We start from the raw sequence: 24,349 nt of genomic DNA, 5'->3' as shown, positions 1-24,349 counted from the left end.
GTCCCTGTCCTAAGAGGGAGCAAATGAAGCCAACAGGAAGAGAATCCTGGAGGTTTTCTAGTCCTAATTTCAGCAGTCTCTGAAGCTCAACTCTTCAGTGCACTTTCCCAGAGTTCCATGAGGTACTTGGGTGCTGTTTTCAATGAACTCCCTTTCGGGCCCAAGGTAATTTTAATTGTGCCTTCTCTTACATACAGCCAAAAGAGTCCTATTACATTCAGGCATTCAAAGTCTGAGGCCATTGATCACTGTAATCATATAGCTAATCCCCTTCACTCTGATTCCAAACAGATTGGCAACCTTCTGATTAGAGTTTGGCTTTTTATACAGTTTTTTTTTTTTTAATGCGAGAGAATGCTTTTATTAGGCTGACATGACTGGTATGCTTGAAGATTTTATTTCCCATTATAAATTAACTAATTAGAATTCTGGCTTTTCTTGTAAGTTTAATGTGTACAACTCAATTTCCATGAGTCAGATAAATTCTGAAGCCTAGATGAAATTGTCTTTCTGGAAATGTAAAACTGAAGACCAGATGCTGGTAAATTCACCAAGACATGCCATGCTGAAAGGACACTTGGAAGTTCACCAGCTGGCTTTAATCCAGCACCACCCACAGTTTGCCCCTCATGCCCTCTTCAACCTTTAACAGTTGAAACGTAGAGAACAACTAAAAGTGTTTTGCAAGATGAGAAAGGAAAAGGAGTCTGTTATGGCAGTTATCATTAAAGCCGTGTATTATTTAAAATACCAACACCCAGTAACATCAGTGATAACATGTATGACTCTATAAGACGATGCACCAAAATCTAGGATAAGATGATATACCATGGAATCACAGCTTCTTAAATCTGGAAAAATTTTAAAGGTTAACTACTTCTTTTCTTTTTTGTCAAGAAGAGGGGCAGATTTTTTCTCACCCCACTTCCCAACAGCCAGAAAAGTGACATGTGACATCTATTCAACTAATCAGATGGTCCCACCTAAGAACCTGAATCTAAGTTACCAACTCAATTAATGAATTAATTTGGAATCAATCCAATCACTGACAGCAGTAGAAGCAGCATCCATTTTTAGAACGAGTATAGCCACAGAGGGCCTTGAATTCTACTTGACGCTCTGTGATACAAGGGAGGGGAGATCTTATAGCCACTCTGGGAAATCTGTCTCACCCTCAACAAGCAACCATCATTTTAAAAAATCTCCTATCAAGCTAAAATGGATATCCCTGTCATTTCCTCCTCCTATTTACTGAGGAAGCTGTGAAGACAAATCTGATAGTTCTTCCACAACTGCTGAATGCCAAGACTATTTTTCAGAGACCAACCTTGAAAAAGCTAGTGAGCAAGAGGTGGGGAAGAAAGAAAAAGTGGAGGATAATTTGAATCTGCTTTTACTCCTGATCCGACCCAAGCCGTGGTTTAGTTCCATAGCAGCTTAGAAGCAGTATTCCCCTCTCATGAGGAACACAGAACTGAACCCCAAAATTCTAATCTCTGCTTTTACAAGCAAGTGGTCATGGGACTTTTGGCAAGTAACTTAAGCCTTCTGCATCTTAATTTCCTTTATTAGTATCTGACCCATATGTATTTATAGAATGGATGGATTAATTAATGAGGAATTGGAGTCCTTTATTACCTCTGTGCTTTGATTTATTCATCTATACAATTAATAAAATGTCTATCCAAATGGCCTTATAATGATGTGAGGAGGAAAATGATAGAGGATCATGCATACTTTGAAGGATATGGAGTGCTCTTATCCATTTAAGCATGAAAGACAATGTACTAGAAGGGTTAAGAACAGACCCTGCAGTCAGATAGACCAGACACGAAGTTAAAACCCAGCCCTGGTGCTTATTAAGTAAGGACCAGAGGAAATCCTGGAAAGTTACTTTACTTCTCTGAGCCCCTTTGTAATGGAGATAGTAGCAATATCCATCTCAAAGAATGAGGATTAAATGAAATAAGGTATGAAAACCCTTAGCTCAGTGCCAGAGTGTGTACTTAATTAACACTAAAAGAAAAAAAAATACTGTAATGATACTAAGTAAACAGAAGAACATGATTTACTTTTCATTTTAATTGTATTATTCAAGCTGCTTAATGGAGAACAAACTGAAAGGGACAAGACTGGAAGCAGAGGAACTAGTTAAGATATTTGTATTAGCAACAGGGTCTGGGTCACTGACTCTTCTCATCCTCCAGTCTCAAATATCCACTTGCTATCTAACATTTACTTTTCCTCCCATCATCACTGCCTCAATGAATGGCCCCATTAAGCCCTTGCTGCCTAAGCCAGAAGCCTGGTATTCAACTTTGAATCTTCTCTACCTCCATAACTAACCAATCATCAAGTAAATGTTTATTACTCTCTCTTAAGATGTCTAAAATCTGCGCCCTTCTTTCCCTCCATGACTACTGGAAAAGCTCAGGCCTTTATTGTGTCTTGCCTTGATTAGTTCAGCAGTCTTTTGACTGTAGTCTCAGGTACCTACCAATCTGTTTTCTGCTTTCTGAACACAAATCTGATCTTTCCTACCCCTCAGGTGAAAACTTTTCATTCCTGCCTGCATGATAAAGACCATATTCCTTAACATAGCTTTCAGGCCTTGCTTTGTCCCCAGCATCTCTCTCCAACTTTGGCTATCACCAGGGCAAATGTGTACTCTGAGCCAGGCATGTTCATCATAGGTCCCATGTCTGTATGGCCAATATTCTCTGCCTGCACTGCCCTTCTCTCCTGTTGATCTCAGTTCAGTTCAGTCGCTCAGTTGTATCCAACTCTGTGACCCCATGAACTGCAGCACGCCAGTCCTCCTTGTCCATCACCAACTGCCAGAGTCTACCCAAACTCATGTCCATTGAGTCGGTGATGCCATCCAACCACCTCATCCTCTCTCGTCCCCTTCTCCTCCTGACCCCAATCTTTCCCAGCATCAGGGTCTTTTCAAATGAGTCAGCTCTTTGCATCAAAGTATTGGAGTTACAGTATCGTGGTCAAAGTATTGGAGTTTCAGCTTCAACATCAGTCCTTCCAATGAACACCCAGGACTGATCTCCTTTAGGATGGACTGGTTGGATCTTCTTGCTGTCCAAGGGACTCTCAAGAGTCTTCTCCAACACCATAGTTCAAAAGCATCAATTCTTCGGTGCTCAGCTTTCTTCACAGTCCAACTCTCACATCCATACATGACTACTGGAAAAACCATAGCCTTGACTAGAGGGACCTTTGTGGACAAAGTAATACCTCTGCTTTTTAATATGCTGTCTAGGTTGGTCATAACTCTCCTTCCAAGGAGTGTCTTTTAATTTCATGGCCGCAATTACCATGTGCAGTGATTTTGGAGCCCCCCAAATAGTCAGCCACTGTTTCCACTGTTTCCCCATCTATTTCCCATGAAGTGATGGGACGAGATGCCATGATCTTAGTTTTCTGAGTGTTGAGCTTTAAGACAACTTTTTCACTCTCCTCTTTCACTTTCATCAAGAGGCTCTTTAGTTCTTCCTCACTTTCTGCCATAAGGATAGTGTCATCTGCATATCTGAGGTTATTGATAGTTCTCCTGGCAATCTTGATTCCAGCTTGTGCTTCCTCCAGCCCAGCATTTCGCATGATGTACTCTGCATAGAAGTTAAATAAGCAGGGTGACAATATACAGCCTTGACGTACTCCTTTTCCTATTTGGAACCAGTCTGTTGTTCCATGTCCTTTTCTAACTGTTGCTTCCTGATCTGCATACAGGTTTCTCAAGAGGCAGGTCAGGTGGTCTGGTATTCCAATCTCCTTCAGTATTTTCCACGGTTTATTGTGATCCACACAGTCAAAGGTTTTGGCATAATCAATAAAGCAGAAATAGATGTTTTTCTGAAACTTTCTTGCTTTTTCGATGATCCAGTGGATATTGGCAATTTGATCTCTGGTTCCCCTGCCTTTTCTAAAACCAGCTTGAAGATCTGGAAGTTCATGGTCCACGTATTGCTGAAGCCTGGCTTGGAGAATTTTGAGTGTTACTTTACTAGCGTGTGAGATGAGTGCTTCTGTTGGTCTAGCTAATTCCAACTCCTATTTCATGATTCAACTCAGGTTTCACTATGTTCACCCTAGCATGTTGTAGGGTATAGAGTGGCTTTAGTTCAGTTCAGTCACTCAGTTGTTTCCAACTCTTTGAAAACCCATGGATTGCAGCATGCCAGGCTTCCCTGTCCATCACCAACTCCCAGAGTTTGCTCAACCTCATGCCCATTGAGTCAGTGATGCTATCCAACCATCTCCATCTCTGTCATCCCTTTCTCCTCCTGCTTTCAATCTTTCCCAGCATCAGGGTCTTTACCAATGAGTCAATTCTTCACATCAGGTAGCCAGAGTATTGGAGCTTCAGCTTCAGCATCAGTCCTGCCGATGAACATTCAGGGTTGATTTCCTTTAGCACTGACTGGTTGGATCTCCTTGCAGTCCAAGGGACTCTCAAGAGTCTTCTCCAACACCACAGTTCAAAAGCATCAATTCTTTGGTGCTCAGCTTTCTTTACAGTCCAGCTCTCACATCCATGCATGACCACTGGAAAATCCATAGACTATACAGACTTGGTCAGCAAAGCAATGTCTCTGCTTTTTAATATGCTGTCTAGGTTGGTCACAGCATTTCTTCCAAGGGGCAAGTGTATTTTAATTTCATGGCTGCAGTCACCATCTGCAGCGATTTTGGAGCCCAGGAAAATATAGTCTGTCACTGTTTCTATTGTTTCCCCACCTAATTGCCATGAAATGATGGGACCAGATGCCATGATCTTCATTTTTTGAATTTTGAGTTTAAAGCCAGCTTTTTCACTCTCCTCTTTCACTTTCATCAAGAGGCTCTTCAAATCCTCTCTGCTCTTTGACATAAGGGTGGTGTCACCTGCATATCTGAGGTTACTGATACATTTCTCCTGGCAATCTTCATTCTAGCTTGTGCTTCATCCAGCCCAGCATTTCACATGAGGTACTCTGCATATAAGTTAAATAAGCAGGGGGACAGTATACAGCCTTGATGTACTCCTTTCCCAATTTTGAACCAGTCTATTGTTTCATGTCCAATAGATTGGCTCAACCTCTATTCCAACTTCCCTTGTCTTTCTCTACTTTGAAGACTTGTAGCCAAGGGTGGCCATGTCATGATTTATCCAATAGATATAAAATGAAGATCCTCTTCATTTTCCAACGTCCTCCTTTCTAGAACAGATTGCTGTTGGGAGACATAGTAACCATCTTGAGACTATGAGGATGAAAGCTAATTAGCAAAACTGGTAGAGAAGAAAGACAAAAAGACCCTGTATCCTTGATGGCATTGTTTAGGTGCCACATCAGTCTTGAGCTTCCTTATATTTCATGCCAAATGACCAAATTCCTTAATTATTTAAGTAGCTTCTAGTTAGGTTTTCTATCACTTTCAGCAAAGTATATCTCCTACTACTACACAAGAAACGACTAGTTATTTTTCTGTTGTTTATGTTGAAAGAATAAACTCAGATATATGGAACAAATAAAATTTGTTTAGGCCTAATAATTTTTGGAAGCTATTTGAAAGTGATATATTGTTCTTACATGTTAGGGTAATAAGTTAACTATGTGAGCAGTAAATATGGGACCAAATTAAATATGGATAGTAGCAAAGATTTCTGTAATTCTGGAAAGTTCATATTCTTGTGAAATCACCTCTGTGGCTCAAAGATGCATAGTGTTGTACTATCCACTGGGACCCACTGAAGACTTACTTTAAGTAATTATAAATAACAATAAATTTATGACAATTACATAAACTTCCAATATTATAAAGATTAATACAAGCTCATCATTAATGGGCATAGGAAGGAAACAGGATTAAGTACAAATTACACAATATTGACATTTTGAAAAACTTTACCACTCATTTGTTTTATTAGCTCATCAGTCTCAAAAGTTTGAGCTGCTTGCATGCCTTATGGATTAGCTATGACAAAACTATACCTATAGGCCAAATAATGGTATAAGTAGCCATATAATCATGGTAGTTAGAGACATGAAGGTTGTTTTCAATTACCTATTGCTGTGGCTTAAATGTTCCTGGCTTAAAATAACAATCGTGCTATTATCTCTGATTATTATGTGGGATGGTGAGCTCCACTGGGTGGTTTTTCTGCCCCATGTGATGTCAGTGAGAGCTAAAGTCATTAGGTATCTGACTACACTGAATAGTTCACTCACATGGCTGGCAGCTGGTTTTGTCTGTTGTCTGGGAAGCTCAGCTGGAGCTGTCAAATACAGTGCCTTTGTTCTCTTCCATGTGTCTTGGTTACTTACAGCATGTCAGCTAGAGTCCAAGAATCAGAAAGCAGCAACTACCAGTCCCTTTAAAGTCTGCACTCAGAAGTCTTAGGACATCAGTTTTGCTACATTCTACTGATCAAAGCTAGTCATAAGGCCAGACAAGAGAGATAACCTCTGCCTCTTGATGGGAGCATGCATATACAGAGAGAGAAGGAACTGCTGGCAGCCATCTCTGGAGACTAGTGACCACACTTTCACCAGTACTTCCTTCAAGAGCTTAGTGCTCAAGGCTAAATGTAGCAATTATCATCTCTGAGTTAGCAAAAGAAAGTGATATTCAGATATCACCTAGTTGATCTATCATTCAGAGAAGCAGCTTAGTAGAGTAGCTAAGACCATGAACTTTGATGTAAGAACTTCTCAGTTCAAATTCTGGCTCATTATTACTTACCAGCTTGAACATGTTACTCAACTTCTCTATACCTCTTATTTTTTCCCTTCATAGAATGTGGATGATGACGGACTCAACTCATAGTGAGTAAATGAGTCAGTATATATAAAACCCTTAAAATGGTGCCTGGTACGTAATAAACATCATATAAATATTTGCTATTAGTAGTGTTACTCTTAAGTTATAAATTATGTAAACTCCATGAAGAGGAAAAAAAGAAAAATACCAGCACAGGTAAAAAGAATATAATCAAACTCTTTTCCCACACCTCTGTTCAGTTTCATTCACAGACATGCTCCACTAGCAGCAAGATGCCCTCTATAACTTGTTACCTGGAACACCAGAGGGCACTTTGCCCAAAACTCTGATTACTATACTAGAGTGCATTCTGATTGGCCTGGCCTGCGTCATATGCCCAGGTGTTTGTGGGTTTGTGAGGAGGTGAGAGTGGAGAAGAGAATCATCCCATTCATCACACAGTCTAATTGGATTGCACTGAATGGGAGAGAGAATGTTATCCAAAAGAAGAAAGTTGGACACAGAAACAAAAGGTCCTACAACAAATAAGAAGAATGAAAAAAAGATATATACCTGCACATTCATAGCAGCACTGTTCACAATAACCTAAATGTCCATCAAAAAGATGTGGTACATGTATACAATGGAACATTACTCAGCCATAAAAAATAAAGAAAAAATGCCATTTGCAGCAATATGAATGGACACAGAGATTATCATACTAAGTGAAGTAACTCAGAAATAGACAAATACCAGGTTGGCCAAAAGGTTTGTTGGATTTTTCCACAAGATGGTATGGAAAAACCAGAACAAACTTTTTGGCCAACTCAATACTATACATCACTTACACTTGGGGTCTAAAATATCACACAGTGAACTTCCTATTTACAAAACAGAAACAGACTCACAGACAGAGAGAAACAGATTTGTGGTTTGCTAAGAGAGAAGGATGAATTTGGAGTTTGGGATTAGCAGATGCAGACTGTTATGTACAGAATGGATTAAATGACAAAATCTGAATGTAATATAGCACAGGGAACTATATTCAATAACAAAAAAGAATATGAGAAAGAACATACGTGTGTATATAAATATGCACATATACATCTGAATATATATATCTGAATCACTTCGCTCTACTGTAAAAATTAACACAACATTGTAAGTTAACTATATTTTGGTAAAATAATTTTTTAACAAAAGAAAGTAAGTCAAGAATTGAATTCAGATGCTAACAAACATAAAAGGGGAAATCAACAGTAACACAATAATAGCAGGGGACTTTAACACCCCACTTTTGCCAATGAATAGATCATCCACACAGGAAATTAATAAGGAAACACAAGCCTTAAACCAGATGGCTTAATTGATATCTTCAGGACATTTCATTCCAAAACAGCAGAATACACTTTTTTCTCAGGTGCACATGAGACATTCTCCAAATCACATTAGTTGTTGTTCAGTCACTCAGCATGTCTGACTCTTTGTGACCCCATGAACTACAGCACACAAGGCTTCCCTGTCCCTTGCCATCTTCTGGAGTTTGCCCAAACTCATGTCCATTGAGTTAATGATGCCATCCAATCATCTCATCCTCTATTGCCCTCTTCTCCTCCTGCCCTCAGTCTTTCCCATCATCGAGGTCTTTTCCAATTTCGGCTCCTCGCATCAGGTGGCCAAAGTATTGGAGCTTCAGTTTCAGCAACAGTTCTTCCAATGAATATTCAGGGTTGATTTCCTTTAAGATTGACTGGTTTGATCTCCTTGCTGTCCAAGAGACTCTCAAGAGTCTTCTCGAACACCACAATTGGAAGGCATCAATTCTTTGGTCCTCAGCCTTCTTTATGATCCAACTCTCACATCCGTACATGACTAATGGAAAACCCATCATTTTGACTATACAGACCTTTGTTAGCAAAATGATATCTCTGATTTTTAATATACTATCTAGGTTTGTCATAGATTTCCTTCCAAGGAACAAGAGGCTTTTAATTTCATGGCTGAAGTCACTGTCCACAGTGATTTGGAGCCCAAGAAAAAAAGTCTATAACTGTTTCCATTTTTTCTCCATCTATTTGCCATGAAGTGATGTGACCAGATGCCATGATCTTCGTTTTTTGAATGTTGAGTTTTAAGCCAGCTTTTTCACTCTCCTCTTTCACCTTCATCAAGAGGCTCTTTACTTGGGTCACAAATCAAACCTCAGTAAACTTAAGAAAATTAAAATCATATCAAGCACACTTTCTAACCACAACTCTGTGCGCTTGCCGCTGTGGTTAGTCCCTCGGTTGTGTCTTGACTACTTGCAACTCTTTGGACTGTAGCACACCAGGCTCCTCTGTCTATGGGATTTTTCAGGGAAGAATACTAGAGTGGTGTGCCATTTTCCTTCTCCTGGGGATCTTTCTGACCTAGGGATCAAACCTGTGTCTCCTTTCTGAGTCATTGGGGAATGAGACTAGATATCAATTACAGGAAAAAAATCAGTTAAAAAAAAAAACAACAAACACATGGAGGCTGAACAGCACACTTCTAAATAACCGAGATGTCACTGAAAATATCAAAAAAAAAAAAGAAAGTTAAAAATACCTAGAAACAAAAGACAATGAAAACACAATGACCCAAAACCCATGTGTGCGTGCCAGGTCCCTTCAGTCATGTCTGATTCTTTGTGACCCTACAGGCTGTAGCTTGCCAAGCTCCTCTGTCCATGGGATTCTCCAGGCAAGGATACTAGAGTGGCTTGCCATTTCCTCCTCTGGGGAATCTTCTCAACCTAAGAACTGAACCTGCACCACTGAGGAAACCCATATCTTTTTGTAGATGATTTCTATGTAAAGTTCTCCAAAAGTTTTCAATATATATCACTGATCTTCCAAAAACCTATGGGATACAGCAAAAGCAGTTCTAAGAGGGAAGTTTATAACAATATAAGCCTACCTCAAAAAATGAGATATATATAAATGGAATATTTGTTGTTTTTGTTCAGTCATTAAGTTGTGTCCAATTCTTTGCAACCCCATAGCCTGAAGCATGCCAAGCCTTCCTGTCCCTCATCATCTCCTGGAGTTCACCCAAGTTCATGTCCACTGAATTGGTGATGCTATCCAACCATCTCACCTCTGCCACCTTTTTCTCCTTTTGCCTTCAACCTTTTCCAGCATTAGTGTCTTTTCTAATGAGTCTTTTCTGGGCTCTTCACATCAGGTGGCCAAAATATTAGAGCTTCATCTTCAGCAGCAGTCCTTCCAATGAGTAATCAGGGTTGATTTCCCTTAGGATTGACTTGTTTGATCTCCTTGCTGTCCAAAGGGCTCTCAAGAGTCTTCTCCAGCACCACAGCTCAAAAGCATCAATTCTTTGGCGTTCAGCCCTCTTTGTGGTCCAACTCTCACATCTGTACATGACTACTTGAAAAAGCATAGCTTTGACTATATGGACCTTTGTCAGCAAAGTGGTCTCTGCTTTTTAATACTCTGTCTAGGTTTGTCATAGCCTTCCTTCCAAGAAGCAAGAGTCTTCGAATTTCATGGCTACAGGCAATCTGCAGTGATTTTGGAGACCAGGAAGTGAAAATCTATGACTGTTTCCAGTTTTTCCTTTTCTATTTGCCATGAAGTGATGTGACCAGATGCCATGATCTTAGCGTTTTGAATGCTGAGTTTTAGGCCAACTTTTTTGCTCTCCTCCTTCACTTTCATCAAGAGGCTCTTTAGTTCCTCTTTGTTTTCTGCCATTAGAGTGGTATCATATATATATTTCTCCCAGCAATCTTGATTCCAGCTTATAACTCATCTATCCCAGCATTTCACATAATGTACTCTGCATATATGTTAAACAAACAGGGTGACAATATACAACCTTGTTGTACTCCTTTCCCAATTTTGAATCAGTCAGTTGTTCCATGTGAGGTACTAACTTGCTCCCTGACCAGTATACAGGTTTCTTAGGAGACAGGTAAGATCGTCTAGTATTTCCATCTCTTTCAGAATTTTCCACAGTTTGTTGTGATCCACACAGTCAAAGGCTCTCATGTAGTGAATGAAACAGGTGTAGATGTTTTTTTTCTGTAATTCGCTTGCTTTCTCTAAGATCCAGTGAATGTTGGCAATTTGCTCTCTAGTTACTTTGCATTTTCTAAACCCAGCTTGTACATCTGGAAGTTCTTGGTATACGTACTGCTGAAGCCTAGCTTGAAGGATTCTGAGCATAACTTCACTAGCATAGGAAGAGGGTGCTATTGTCCAGTAGTTTGAACATTCTTTAGCACTTCCCTTCTTTGGAACTGGGATGAAAACATTGACATTTTCCAGTCCTGTGGCCACTGCTGGGTTTTTCAAACTTGCTGACATATTGAATGCAACACTTAAACACCATCATCTTTTAGTATTTTAAATAGTTCAGCTGGAATTCCATCACCTCCACTAGCATCATTGGTAGTAAGGCTTTCTGAGGTCACTTGACTTCACCCTCCAGGATATCTGTCTCTATGTGAGTGACCACACCACTGTGGTTATCCAGACCATCAAGACACAGAATATTACTGTTTGTTATCACTGGAATGCAGAAGTAGGAAGTCAAGAAACACCTGGAGTAACAGGCAAATTTGGCCTTGGAGTACAGAATGAAGCAGGGCAGAGGCTAATAGAGTTTTGCCAAGAGAATGCACTGCCCATAGCAAACACCCTCTTCCAACAACACAAGAGAAGACTCTACACATGGACATCATCAGATGGTCAACACCAAAATCAGATTGATTATATTCTTTGTAGCCAAAGATGGAGAAGCTCTATACAGTCAGCAAAAACAAGACCAGGAGCTGACTGTGGCTCAGATCATGAATTCCTTATTGCCAAATTCAGACTGAAATTGAAGAAAGTAGGAAAAACCACTAGACTATTAAGGTATTTGACCTTAATTCAGATTTGACCTAAATCAAATCCCTTACGATTATACAGTGGAAGTGAGAAATAGATTTAAGGGACTATATCTGATAGAGTGCCTGATGAACTATGGACAAAGGTAAGGAGAGGGTGGGACAAATTGAGAGAGTAACACTGAAACATATACGTTGCCATATACAAAGTAGACAGCTAATGGGAAGTTGCTGTATAACATAGGGAGCTCAACTCTGTGCTCTGTGACAACACAGAGTGCTGGGATGGGGTGGAAGGTGAGAGGAAGGTTCGGAAGGGAGGGTACATATATATACTTATGGCTGATTCACATCATTGTATGGCAGAAAGCAACACAACACTGTAAGCAATTATCCTCCAATTTAAAATAATTTTTTTTATTTAAAAAATAAAAGAATTCAGTTCAGATCTGTCTCCCTCTCATTCCATAATCATTTCACCAAACAACTCTCCTCTCCACATTTTCTTTGTTGTTATCCTCATCGCCATCACCATCAGGCAATTTTAAACTTTTTTCTTGTAGGAAAATGTTCAACAACTTGGTGTTATCTTACCAAGAAACAAGCCACAATCCAAGTGCCTGAGTAGGAAAAGACAGTAAATGCCTTACACACTGAGGGGGAAAAAAGACCCTCCTGCTCTTCATATTCAGTCCCTTTCCTCTGAAGAGTGCCAAAGGTTTTACAGATGTTATATGCTCCAGGGAGAAGAGTGAATTGGAAGTTTAAATCGTGCCCTAAGCTTGCTACTGCGACTGTGAGGTGATCATTGCACACATATATGGATAAGTGCTCTGTGCCAACAATGAAAGCTTAACTGTCTGAACTACTTTTTGGCCTCATTTAATTTGTCCATTTATGCAGCTATAGATGCCTTTCTCCTTCAGAAGCATAAAATTTTAGAGCAGGAAAGGACTTTACAGATCGTTTGGTTCAATCCTTTCATTTTCCAGATGGAAACAACTGGAGCCCAGAGAGGGTTATCAGCCAGCACAAGGTCACATAGTAGGTTTAACACATGTCTGAAAGTAGAATCCGTGTCTCCTATTTTCCTATACCATTCCCTTTCTTAAAAACCACACTATGGCCAAAAAGCTATCCAGTGATCTAAAACACTACTGATTTCTTTCTTCTCCAGTCAGGTGGATCACATAAATGTTTGGACAATTCTGGAAACAAGACACATTTATCATAAAATTTCAACAATAAACACTAATCACTACCACAAGAAGGCAATGAAATTTGGCAAAAATGACAGGACACATTAGTTAGAGCTGACCTTGTAAGAGATCTACCTTGCTTTTTCTCCACCCTCTAGTAGGTGATTAATACTTCTGGGCTGCCCTCAAACTGGCCCAGAAGCCCATGGATCTGCTTTTCACCCAGCAAATATGTTATATTAGAATTGGCTTTTTCCTATTAAAAAAAGAAAAACTTCTCCTGTGAACCATTATTCCAGGACCATATATAGTTATGTACATATGTTTAAATAAGGGCTTCTGAGAAATAAGATCTTAAAATTATATTTATACCACACCTCTCAAAATTGGATTTGCTTTATACAGTTTTTGCGGTTGTTTGTTCTGTTAGTTTGGTTTCTGTTTTTTTGTTTGTTTAATGGTCATAGACACAGTCAAGACATTATATTGTACATGAAAAACCTTACTTCTTAGAACAAATCAGCTACAACTGTCTGGTTCTATGGACAAATCATAAAATGATTTTGTATTAGATAATAGATATCCACGAGCCTTCTGACAGTGAGTTTTTCATCCCTCACAAAAAGTACTTTCAAATTAAGTGAAAGCTCCTTGAGGAGTCTTAAGAATCAGGTAGAAGGGCAAAGAAAGACCTTTAACTTTTTACAGCTTCATGTTTCTATCCACTTTTCCTATATGCCTTAAAAGAAATGTGCCTCATTATTTTTCTAGACCTTTAGTCTCTCTATCCATGTAGTAAAAGTAATGTATGTTAGAGACCCCTAAACATGCAACTGTATCCATTTGAGACCATAAGAGCACTGTTGACATCTTTGAGCTTTCTCGACTCTCACCCCTTCCATCACTGGCTAATGCCAATTCCTTGGTTATTCACTGATAGAAATGCAATCAACTCTCAAGAGAAGCAATAACTCTAGTTCTGGATAAGCTCACTCCAGCCTCAAGGCATATCAATCTCATTTTTAAAGTGTAAGTTATCAATATCACTTTTGGTCTCAACCTGACCACTCTATATATTGCAGTTGTCAAAAACATATCTCCATCTGGATGTGTGGAAGGAATTATTCACCAAGCCCTTTTCTCTAGTTAAGGTCAGGACTGATAAATCCAGTGATGTCAAACATTCTGGTTGTTCTGATTTTCAAAATGTTCCACTGAGATGTTTGCTGCCAGTTTAAGGAAGAGAGGTGTGTCTTCTTCACATTGGCTCAAAATAAAGTAGGTGGGCTACTGCTTTTGAGTTGCAAGAAAAGAAACAGACTGTCAAATGCTATCACAACATAATGAATGTTATCTAAAATTAAGATAAATGCATCTAACTAATGTCTCCTGAATAACAAAGCTATATCTGTATTCTGATTTTTTTCCATCAGGGTAACCTGAAGTTTAAATTTACATTATGATTATAGCTTTTATTTTACGAGTTAAGGGCACATTATTTTGGTCCATTGAGCAAACTCATTTTTATTCATTGCCTTTTAGAGTTGACATTTAACTTCTACAGCTGTACAGTTGGCAAGAAGCAAAAGAATATTTAATATTCAAGAGAGCAGATTCTACAACACCAGAGCATTCTATTGTATACAATGCCCTATAATTAGTGTACATTAACTGAAAGAAAGAATTACGTATGGAATTAGTGGGGGATGGATGAAGGTACTCATGTATTCATTTCCTTGCTAATACTTGTGAATCAAAACAAACAAGTAATTCTAGTAATTCAAACTAATAAGAGCTGATTTTCTAAAAGACTGTGTCTTTTTTAATATATTTACCAAACTAACATTGAGAACTTTAGTTCTTCAGGACTTAAAGTTGTAAAATCAAGCAAAATAGGAATTAGTTATACACCTTTTCCAGTATAATTTGCTGTTCAATATCAGAAATAGTTTGTTCGAGAAATTAATTATACCTACAGTAGGTCAGGCTCTTTATTAGGACTGGGGAGAGCTGCAACAGCCTTTGCTTCAGAGCACTGATTTCAGTAAGAAAGACAAATAAGAAGGTAAGTAACAGCAACCTAACTGGATAGGGATAAAAGAAGTACATGGTACTATGAACACCCACAAGAGACCTACCATGAGGGCTGGGAGTGGCAGTAGAAAGGGAAGGTCCTTCAGAAGAGGTGAAATTTCAGATGAGACTGAATGACTTCAAGGTTAAGATTGAATGTACACTCTGAATCTTGCTTCCTCAAAAAGCTTCACTAAAATCAAATTAAAGAGACTAAAAAAATAAAAATAAACCCACAAGAACAAGGAGAACAGAAAAAGGAACATGAGAAATGAACACTCAAAGCTGGACAAGTGGTCTCTGACTTAACAGAATGCTGACCAAATCCTAAGGCAGCAAAGGAAGATTGGGGCAGAGCTTTTTGAAAAGCACATAAACTCCAGGCAGGATATTCCTCCACACCCCATTACTGAATAACCGCCCCTCCCTTACTCCCTTACTTCAGGAGGAAGCTAGAAATTTATTCACTTGAAATGATAAAAGAGAAAGTCCTTGACCAACAACATAGTTCAGCGACCATGCACAGTGAAGGATCAACATGGATGTCCAAGCTAATTGCCCTGTTTACTCCAACACCACAGGTACTAGCGCAGATGGGCAATTTGGGGAACTTCCTCTGGGGAATGTGACGAGCCCATAAGGAAAGACTAAAATACTGATACCAGGGCTTCTGCCAAAAAAAAAAAAAAAGACATGCTTAGATCCCTCCAGTGAAGCTCCAAATAAATAAGCCTCACACACAGGCTCTGAGCCTCATCTCTTAATTATGAGCAGGAATGCTTAGGTGCTCAGTCATGTCCAGCTCTTTGCAACACCATGGACTGTAGCCCACCAGGCTCCTCTGTCCATGGGGATTCTCCAGGCAAGAATACTGGAGTGGGTTACCATGTTCTCCTCCAGGGGATCTTCCCAACTCAGGAATCGAACCCAGGTCTCCCACATTGCAGGCGCATTATTTACCAGGTGAACCACCGGGGAAGCCCATGAGCAGAGAACCAAGAAGTAATTACCAAACATCTAAGGAAAGCTTCTAGTATCAAAGATAGACACCAAACAAACAAAAGGCAAACTAATAAAAAGCATCTTGGAGGAAATAGATACTACGCATAGATAAAAATTTAGTAAAACTAACTATTACTAACATCCTCAAATAGATATTTGTTTGTTTCATGAAACAAACAAAGAATTCTATAAAAACCAAAGGATTCAGAAAACAAAAAGAGAACTCAATAGTAGGGTTGAAGACACAGAGAGTAAAGTAGACAGTAAAGATAAATATGAGAGAGAAGACAAGAAAATTAGAAGACCAGGCCAGGCAAACCAACATTTAAATAAAGTATTTCCAAAAGTGAGAACAGAGAAAATGGAAGGTATAAATCATCAATCAGTGAAATAAATGAAGAATATTTTCCTGAACTGAAAGATAGGAGTTTCTTAACCAAAAGTGTTTGCCAAGTGGCTGGACCAGCAGATCTGCTTAGCATTTAACATATATGCACGAATTACTGTTCTGTTTCACATGTATTAACTTACTTAGTCATCCCAACTCTATAACTCAATCCTCATTTTACAGATGAAGAAACCAAGGTACAAAATGGTTAAGCAACTATTAATAGCCCAAGTTCACATAGCTAGTAAGTGTCAGAGCCAGGATTTGAAAGTAGGTAATGTAGCCCTGAAGTTCACTACACAATACTACCATGCAGGAAGGGGCAGCACTGTGAAATTTCAGAAAACACTATAGACAGTTTCATTTGATTTTTTAAAAGCAGGAGTATGTTCTATTTTGATAGTGTATGCAGAGCCGAGCAATTGACTAACAACCTGAGGGAAATTGCATGCAGACTTCTGTTCCTACCTCCAAACACAACATCCTTCTGTGCAATAGTCTGTCCTACAAATTCCAATTACATCAGAAGCTCTAAATTCCTATTCCCCACCCCCAGCTCAACAATAACACTGCTCTACTCTTGGGCTCACCTCCCTGCCCTGTAGCCAGGAAAAGTGACCTCAGTGAGTAAGTGATCCTCAGTTCTCATCTTCAGGAGCACAGAACCCCACTGGTTGCTATTCAATCCTTGACAACAGTTGCATAACATTTTATGCAGTTCTATCATTATCCGTGTCAGGACAGTAAGTCTGAAACTAGTCCTTGTATACCTAAAAGTATCTTTATTTGACTTGCACATTTAAATAATGATGGGTTCAAAATTCTTTTCCTTCAATACTTTAATATTATGCTCTTGCATCCAATGTTGCTGTTGGGAAACTAATGTCAACCTGATTTTTATTATTTTGCCTTATATTTGCAACCATTTTCTTTATTTCCCTAAGTAATTAAGCTTTCTATTTTTGTTCCATCGGTTTTGAATTCCTGTTACATTTGTTCCATCAGGTCTATTTCATCTGTTAGAAGTTATCTATGTCTTTTCATTCTTCATGATGCTTTTGTTCTTTAGATGTGTCATGATATTTTTAAGACCAGGAATTCAGCTGCATTATTAATAAGATGATCAGTTGCCTCTGCTTTTGATGACTCTATAAATGGTCCACTGAAAAGGGAGGCTCAGCTGGTGTCTTCACTGTAAGTATAAGAGATATGAGTTGAGTGCCTCTGCTGTACTTCTCTGGGCTTAACTGCACTTATTTTCCCTGGCATTTCTTTCTCCTCAAGATATACTGCCCAGGTCCTCTATATCCGAGAATATTTTCTCTACTTGGAGTTGTAGGAGACAATTCAGGGTCAGCTTACAGCACTTTCCACTACCATCCTACACACACTCTGCAAAATAGGTTAGCTTTAAAGCCAGACAGTTCTCAAAGGAAGCAAAAACAACTAAATTGCCAGTGATGATACATATACTCATGTCTTCATAGTACACAATCCAACACTTCGAATTTTTTCATGCTTATGCTGCTGCTGCTAAGTCACTTCAGTTGTGTCCAACTCTGTGCGACCCTGTAGACGGCAGCCCACCAGGCTCCCCCGTCCCTGGGATTCTCCAGGCAAGAACACTGGAGTGAGTCGCCATTTCCTTCTCCAGTGCATGAAAGTGAAAAGTCAAAGCGAAGTCGTTCAGTCGTGTCCGACTCTTAGCGACCCCATGGACTGCAGCCTATCAGGCTCCTCCATCCATAGGATTTTCCAGGCAAGAGTACTGGAGTGGGGTGCCACTGCCTTCTCCATTTCATGCTTATAATTACCTATATTTCATCACATATATATATATATGTATATATATATATATATATACACATCATTATAGCAATTATGAAAGTTTGTCTTCTTTACAAAGATGAGTAGAAAAGAAATATTTTTTCTATAGTGACAAATCATGTTGTCTCCAAAAGTAATTTCTTTTATTAGTTAAAAAAAATAGTAGTTTCTTCCTATACAGTCAATTCTCAATAGTCACAGGAATGTTCTGCAAAGTCATTGTGAACACTGAATTAGAAAATCTTGAATGTATTAGAAGAAATACAGGGGTAGGTTCCTTCAAGCTCTGGTTACAACATTTTCATCAGCAAATCAATACATATTTTGGTTTCATGCGTGTTTCTGTTTAAAGACATTCTATTCAATATATAGTTTATGCATTAACTTTGAGTATGGCCAGCAGAACTGTAACTCATACCTGAAGGAAGTTTATCTATTTTCTGCATAAATCATATCACAGCCTTCTTGCCCTAGGAACACTAAATAACATTTCAGCACTACACTTAGAAACCATTTCAAACAGCAAAATCACTAAAAAATCACCAAAAAAATGCAAAAAATACATGATTGTGAAAAGGACACTTGCATACACTCTGAAAACTGAAATAAGAAGGTAGTCTCACTTTGTTCCACCTCAGCTGGGAATGTGTGCTTTGGGTGGCTCAAATATTTTGCCACCATTAATGTCGTTATACATATCCATTATTGTCTGCAACAGCACCCTTAGTATTGACTTGGGGGTTACAAATCAGTTTTAGCAGTAAGAGAATTTACAAATATAGAATCTACAAATATTGAGTATTAACTACTGTATTATTATTATTATTGCTTGCATATTGATGGGAAAAGCTTGTTAAAGGAAAGAAGTCTCATGCTAATTTTTGTGTGTACACATACATACAAACACATATATCACTGTTCATATTTTTTAAATGATAATCTACTTTTCTTCTAACAGTCTGATAGTGTTTATAAATTGGAAAAAAACAAACACCATTTTTTTAAGAAAGGAAGGTAACCTGTAAGATACCACATAAAGGGCAGTTTGTTGACTTTGGTCCACCACTAATTCCTTCACCCCTGCAATCAAACCTTCTGAACTATTAAGAAACATTTTTTGCAATCTGCAGCAGTTTAGGGACTACGAACATTTTGCGCCAATCTGGTGGGTGTCTAGTAAAGAGAGCTCCAAAACCTGTGGCAGGCAATCCAGTGTCCCTGGAAACAAGATAACAATTTTTAGAAAACATGTCAAACTGACATTTACAAACTTTCAAAGCCATATAAAACTAATTTGGGAGCTGAATTTTTATTATAAATTTTATTATAAATTTTTATAAGGATTTCCATGTTTGCAAGTTTAATGTACTTTGCAAAATATTAATAAAATGTCTCAATAAGTAAATGGAAAATTTCAGCATTCTGTCCAATAACTACAATACAAGAGGAAGTCTATGTCATGCATTTCCATAGAAACGCACTAACTTTTAGCAATAAATTGTAGAGATGGGGTTCAAACCTAGGTTGTCAGAACGATGACCAGAAAAAAACACGTAAAGGGAAAAAGACACTTTAATTGGACCTATAATGCACAGAGCTGACTGGAAAACAACCGAGGGAAAGAGAATTCCAGACAGAGGGAGCAGCATGAACAGAAAGCATGGCAGCTTGAGATGCAGTGTCCGTGCTTGCTGTAGTCCAATAATGCGTAGCTGGGGCCAACCTACCTCCTTCACTGCTTATATATTAGCCCTTTCCTATAGATGCCAGTTCTAAGCAAAGGGCTATATTAAGCATACCTTTCAATAATTCCAGAGTTCATCGTTTCCTCATTCAATAAAGCCTTACTCGTTATTTTGGCCAGTTTTGTGTTTAAACAAACTTGTGCCATTTTTTCACGTGTTTCTGATATCCAAGTCTGAAAAAAATAAAAAATCACATATAAAGAAAATAAAGTTAAAAATTCTCACTTACTAAAATATATTTCTGCTGAAGTACATTCTGATTTTAATTGTTGACTCTATTCATATAAAAAAAAATGTCCCATAGTAGTCAATGATTTCATCATAAATATGTGAAAATGGCAATTTCTTACAGTGTTTTGTTGGAACAAAAATCAGATTGGTTGTTTCTGTGAAATGGAAAGTACTTCATTCAACTAAATACTAACTCTTGTTTGCTTTCTATTTCTTTCTCAAGGTAGTATATTTTAACTTCCCTAAGTAAGAAAATGTAACAATCACTTTGTAAATCACACACAACTTTAGATACCATCATTATCATTGTTATCCATTCTCTATCACAGAAGATAATTCAATGAATTATCAAACAATTATTACTATGAGAAAAACCTGATAATTATAGTGTATAGTCAAGTCAATTGCAGAAGCATCATGGGTAATGTCTAGAGGATCCTAGGAATAAAAATGTATGCTGAGGATTCAATATTTGTCCCATACAAAACTCTAGAAGATCACAAATATGGAGGTTCACAGCAGAGATTCAGAACTCACTACCACCAAGAGAATCAATTACTTGCTACAAACCTGAAGACAAGTTTCCCTAAGATATCCAATGAAGCCCCAGATCACATCAATTCCACTAGATTTTGTTCAAAAAAAAAAAAAAAAAGAGAGAGAGAGAGATAAAATACTGTTTAGAAAACTGAAGACCTTAACTGCAACAGTATCCAATAGCTAGAGTCAAATTCCTTTGGTCCATTTTTGTGGAGAATAAAGAGGCTCTGTAAAGCTAAGAACCCATCCTATTCAAAGCAATTTTAGCTATAGTCTCTGATCTTGGTTCCTTGGTCCACTCCATGGCTTCTATGATTTCTGTCCCCTAAGACCTCAACCTCCTGAATCATCAGCCTCCCAGCCTAATTTCCCAGCTCTGACTCTTATACTTGTAACTCAACTGCTCTTCCTCAGAGATTGCCAGTTTCACAAATCAACAGGAGAGGACTCTGTATTGGGCTCCATATTTTACACTCTAATGAAAAATAAAGCATTATCTTTTAGGGAAAAAATTACTAGGTATAATTTTGTTTTTAAGGTGTAAATTGGCCCAACAGTTAATCTTAGATATGCTCTAATCATTTTTGACAGTAAATATTTCAATAAATCAATCAACACCATTGACACTTATATAAAACAAAGGTACTGCCAAATTGAAATAATGAATAGTAAAAGGAAACAGATAATAGCATTAGTGGCTCTTAAGTTTACTGACTCCTTATTCTGTATCAGGCACCATATTAAGCATTTTATATACATTATCCCTCTAAATACTTAAAGCAACACTGAGTGTTATGTATTAATTATGGTGGCAGAAGGAAAAGAAAAATCATATGGGGGAAATGAAGAAAGTTTAATAGAGAATCTACTTATAAAAGTGTGGCCAGAATTCAGAAAACCAGCAAACAATGATGAAGCACCCTGACGACAGCAATACTGGTGAGTCACAGGGGAGGGCAGTTATGGAACCCAGATCTACAGCTGTAAAGAGAGGGTCACTTGGTAGTTGTGGCTTTCAGAACAGAAACAGTGTTTTAGTCTGCTCAGGCTGTTGTTACAAATATCATAGACTGAGTGACTTATACACAATAGGAAATTATTTCTTAGAATTCTGAAGGCTTAGAAGGCCAAGATCCAGGCACCAGCAGTGACTGATGAGAGTCTACTTTCTAGCTGACAGACAGCCATCTTTTCACAATGTCTTCATAATGGCAGAAGTGGGGAAGAGCTCTTTGGTGTCTCTATTATAAGGGTATTAATCTCATTCATGAGGACTCCACTTTCATGAACTAAACATCTCCCGTATGCCCCATCTCTTAATTGCATCACACTAGGAGTTAGAATTTCAACATTTGAGTTTGAGAGGGACACAATCATTTAATCCATAGAAGACAGCCACTGCCAAAATGGCCTCTCAGAAGGAAAGCAAAGAAATGTCCAAGCCAGCTCTCCTCCCATTGCTGATCACCTGTCAGTGCCTTCCACAGGACAGTTCCTGGCAATTCACAGAAAGCCAGAGGGCAAAAGATCTCACTGACTAATCCATAAAGGTCAGCCTCCTTGGTACACACAGCAGGGTTGAGAAGGGTGGGGAGTAGATCTGGAGGGAGAAAGGAAGGACTCCTGGCTTATTTTAATCTTCATTTTAAGGAGGGGAAAACTGAGGTTGAAAGGGATTAACTAATGCTCAGATAAACCAGAGAGAAAAGAAGTTCCACAATATAAAACAAGCAGTCTGACTCATTCAGTCATTCATCCATCCGTCCATATCTGTGAAATGCCAGGAATCCTACTAAGTTCTAGAGCTATAAGCTAAGTCACTTCAGTTGTGTCCGACTCTGTGCGACCCCATAGACAGCAGCCCACCAGGCTCCGAGGTTCCTGGGATTCTCCAGGCAAGAACACGGGAGTGGGTTGCCATTTCCTTCTCCAATGCATGAAAGTGAAAAGTGAAAGTGAACCCAGAGACTATACGGGCTGTAGCTTCAGTTCAGTTGAGTTCAGTCGCTCAGTCGTGTCCGACTCTTTACGACCCCATGAATCGCAGCATGCCAGGCCTCCCTGTCCACCACCAACTCTCAGAGTTTACTCAGACTCATGTCCATCGAGTCTGTGATGCCACCCAGCCATCTCATCCTCTGTCGTCCCCTTCTTCTCCTGCCCCCATTCCCGCCTAGCATCAGAGTCTTTTCCAATGAGTCAACTCGTCGCATGAGGTGGCCAAAGTAATGGAGTTTCAGCTTTAGCATCATTCCTTCCAAAGAAATCCCAGGGCTGATCTCCTTCAGAATGGACTGGTTGGATCTCCTTTGCTGTCCAAGGGACTCTCAAGAGTCTTTTCCAACACCACAGTTCAAAGCATCAATTCTTAAGCGCTCAGCTTTCTTCACAGTCCAACTCTCACATCCATACATGACCACTGGAAAAACCATAGCCTTGACTAGACGGACCTTAGTTGGCAAAGTAATGTCTCTGCTTTTGACTATGCTATCTAGGTTGGTCATAACTTTTCTTCCAAGGAGTAAGCATCTTTTAATTTCATGGCTGCAGTCACCATCTGCAGTGATTTTGGAGCCCCCAAAAATAAAGTCTGACATTGTTTCCACTGTTTCCCATCTATTTGCCATGAAGTGATGGGACCAGATGCCATCTTAGTTTTCTGAATGTTGAGCTTAAGCCAACTTTTTCACTCTCCTCTTTCACTTTCATCAAGAGGCTTTTTAGTTTCTCTTCACTTTCTGCTGTAAGGGTGTTGTCATCTGCATATCTGAGGTTATTTATATTTCTCCCAGCAATCTTGATTCCAGCTTGTGCTTCTTCCAGCCCAGCATTTCCCATGATGTACTCTGCATATAAGTTAAATAAGCAGGGTGACAATATACAGCCTTGATGTACTCCTTTTCCTGTTTGGAACCAGTCTGTTGTTCCATGTCCAGTTCTAATTGTTGCTTCCTGACCTGCATACAGATTTCTCAAGAGGCAGGTCAGGTGGTCTGGTATTCCCATCTCTCTCAGAATTTTCCACAGTTTATTGTGATCCACACAGTCAAAGCCTTTGGCATAGTCAATAAAGCAGAAATAGATGTTTTTCTGGAACTCTCTTGCTTTTCCCATGATCCAGTGGCTGTTGGCAATTTGATCTCTGGTTCCTCTGCCTTTCTAAAAACATCAGGAAGTTCATGGTTCACGTATTGCTGAAGCCTGACTTGGAGAATTTTGAGCATTACTTTACTAGAACGTGAGATGAGTTCAATTGTGCGGTAGTTTGAGCATGCTTTGGCATTGCCTTTCTTAGAGATGGGAATGAAAACTGACCTTTTCCCGTCCTGTGGCCACTGCTGAGTTTTCCAAATTTGCTGGCATATTGAGTGCAACACTTTCACAGCATCATCTTTCAGGATTTGAAATAGTTCCACTGGAATTCCATCACATCCACTAGCTTTGTTCGTAGTGATGCTTTCTAAGGCCCACTTGACTTCACATTCCAGGATGTCTGGCTCTAGATGAATGATCACACCATCATGATTATCTTGGTCTTGAAGATCTTTTTTGTATAGTTCTTCTGTGTATTCTTGCCACCTCTTCTTAATATCTTCTGCTTCTGTTAGGTCCATACCATTTCTGTCCTTTATCGAGCCCATCTTTGCATGAAATGTTCCCTTGGTATCTCTAATTTTCTTGAAGAGATCTCTAGTCCTTCCCATTCTGTTGT

The 24,349-nt window shown here is 38.9% G+C and overlaps 1 protein-coding gene across 1 annotated transcript in view; it reads right to left on the bottom strand.

Moving 5' to 3' along the window:
- The window catches only part of C8H9orf135 (chromosome 8 C9orf135 homolog), a 99,038-nt gene that overhangs the window by 36,918 nt on the left and 37,771 nt on the right, over positions 1-24,349 (bottom strand). Inside the window, exons 3-4 of the mRNA XM_018052825.1 lie at positions 19,921-20,039; positions 19,271-19,339 (exon numbers count right to left, since the gene is read on the bottom strand). Of these exons, the coding sequence (XP_017908314.1) occupies positions 19,271-19,339; positions 19,921-20,039 (188 nt within the window). The remainder of the gene's footprint in view (positions 1-19,270; positions 19,340-19,920; positions 20,040-24,349) is intronic.

This window comes from Capra hircus, chromosome 8 (assembly GCF_001704415.2).
Source record: "Capra hircus breed San Clemente chromosome 8, ASM170441v1, whole genome shotgun sequence".
Taxonomy (NCBI): domain Eukaryota; kingdom Metazoa; phylum Chordata; class Mammalia; order Artiodactyla; family Bovidae; genus Capra; species Capra hircus.
Note: the sequence above shows the minus strand (reverse complement) of the source record. Positions and strands in the feature narration are given on the sequence as shown.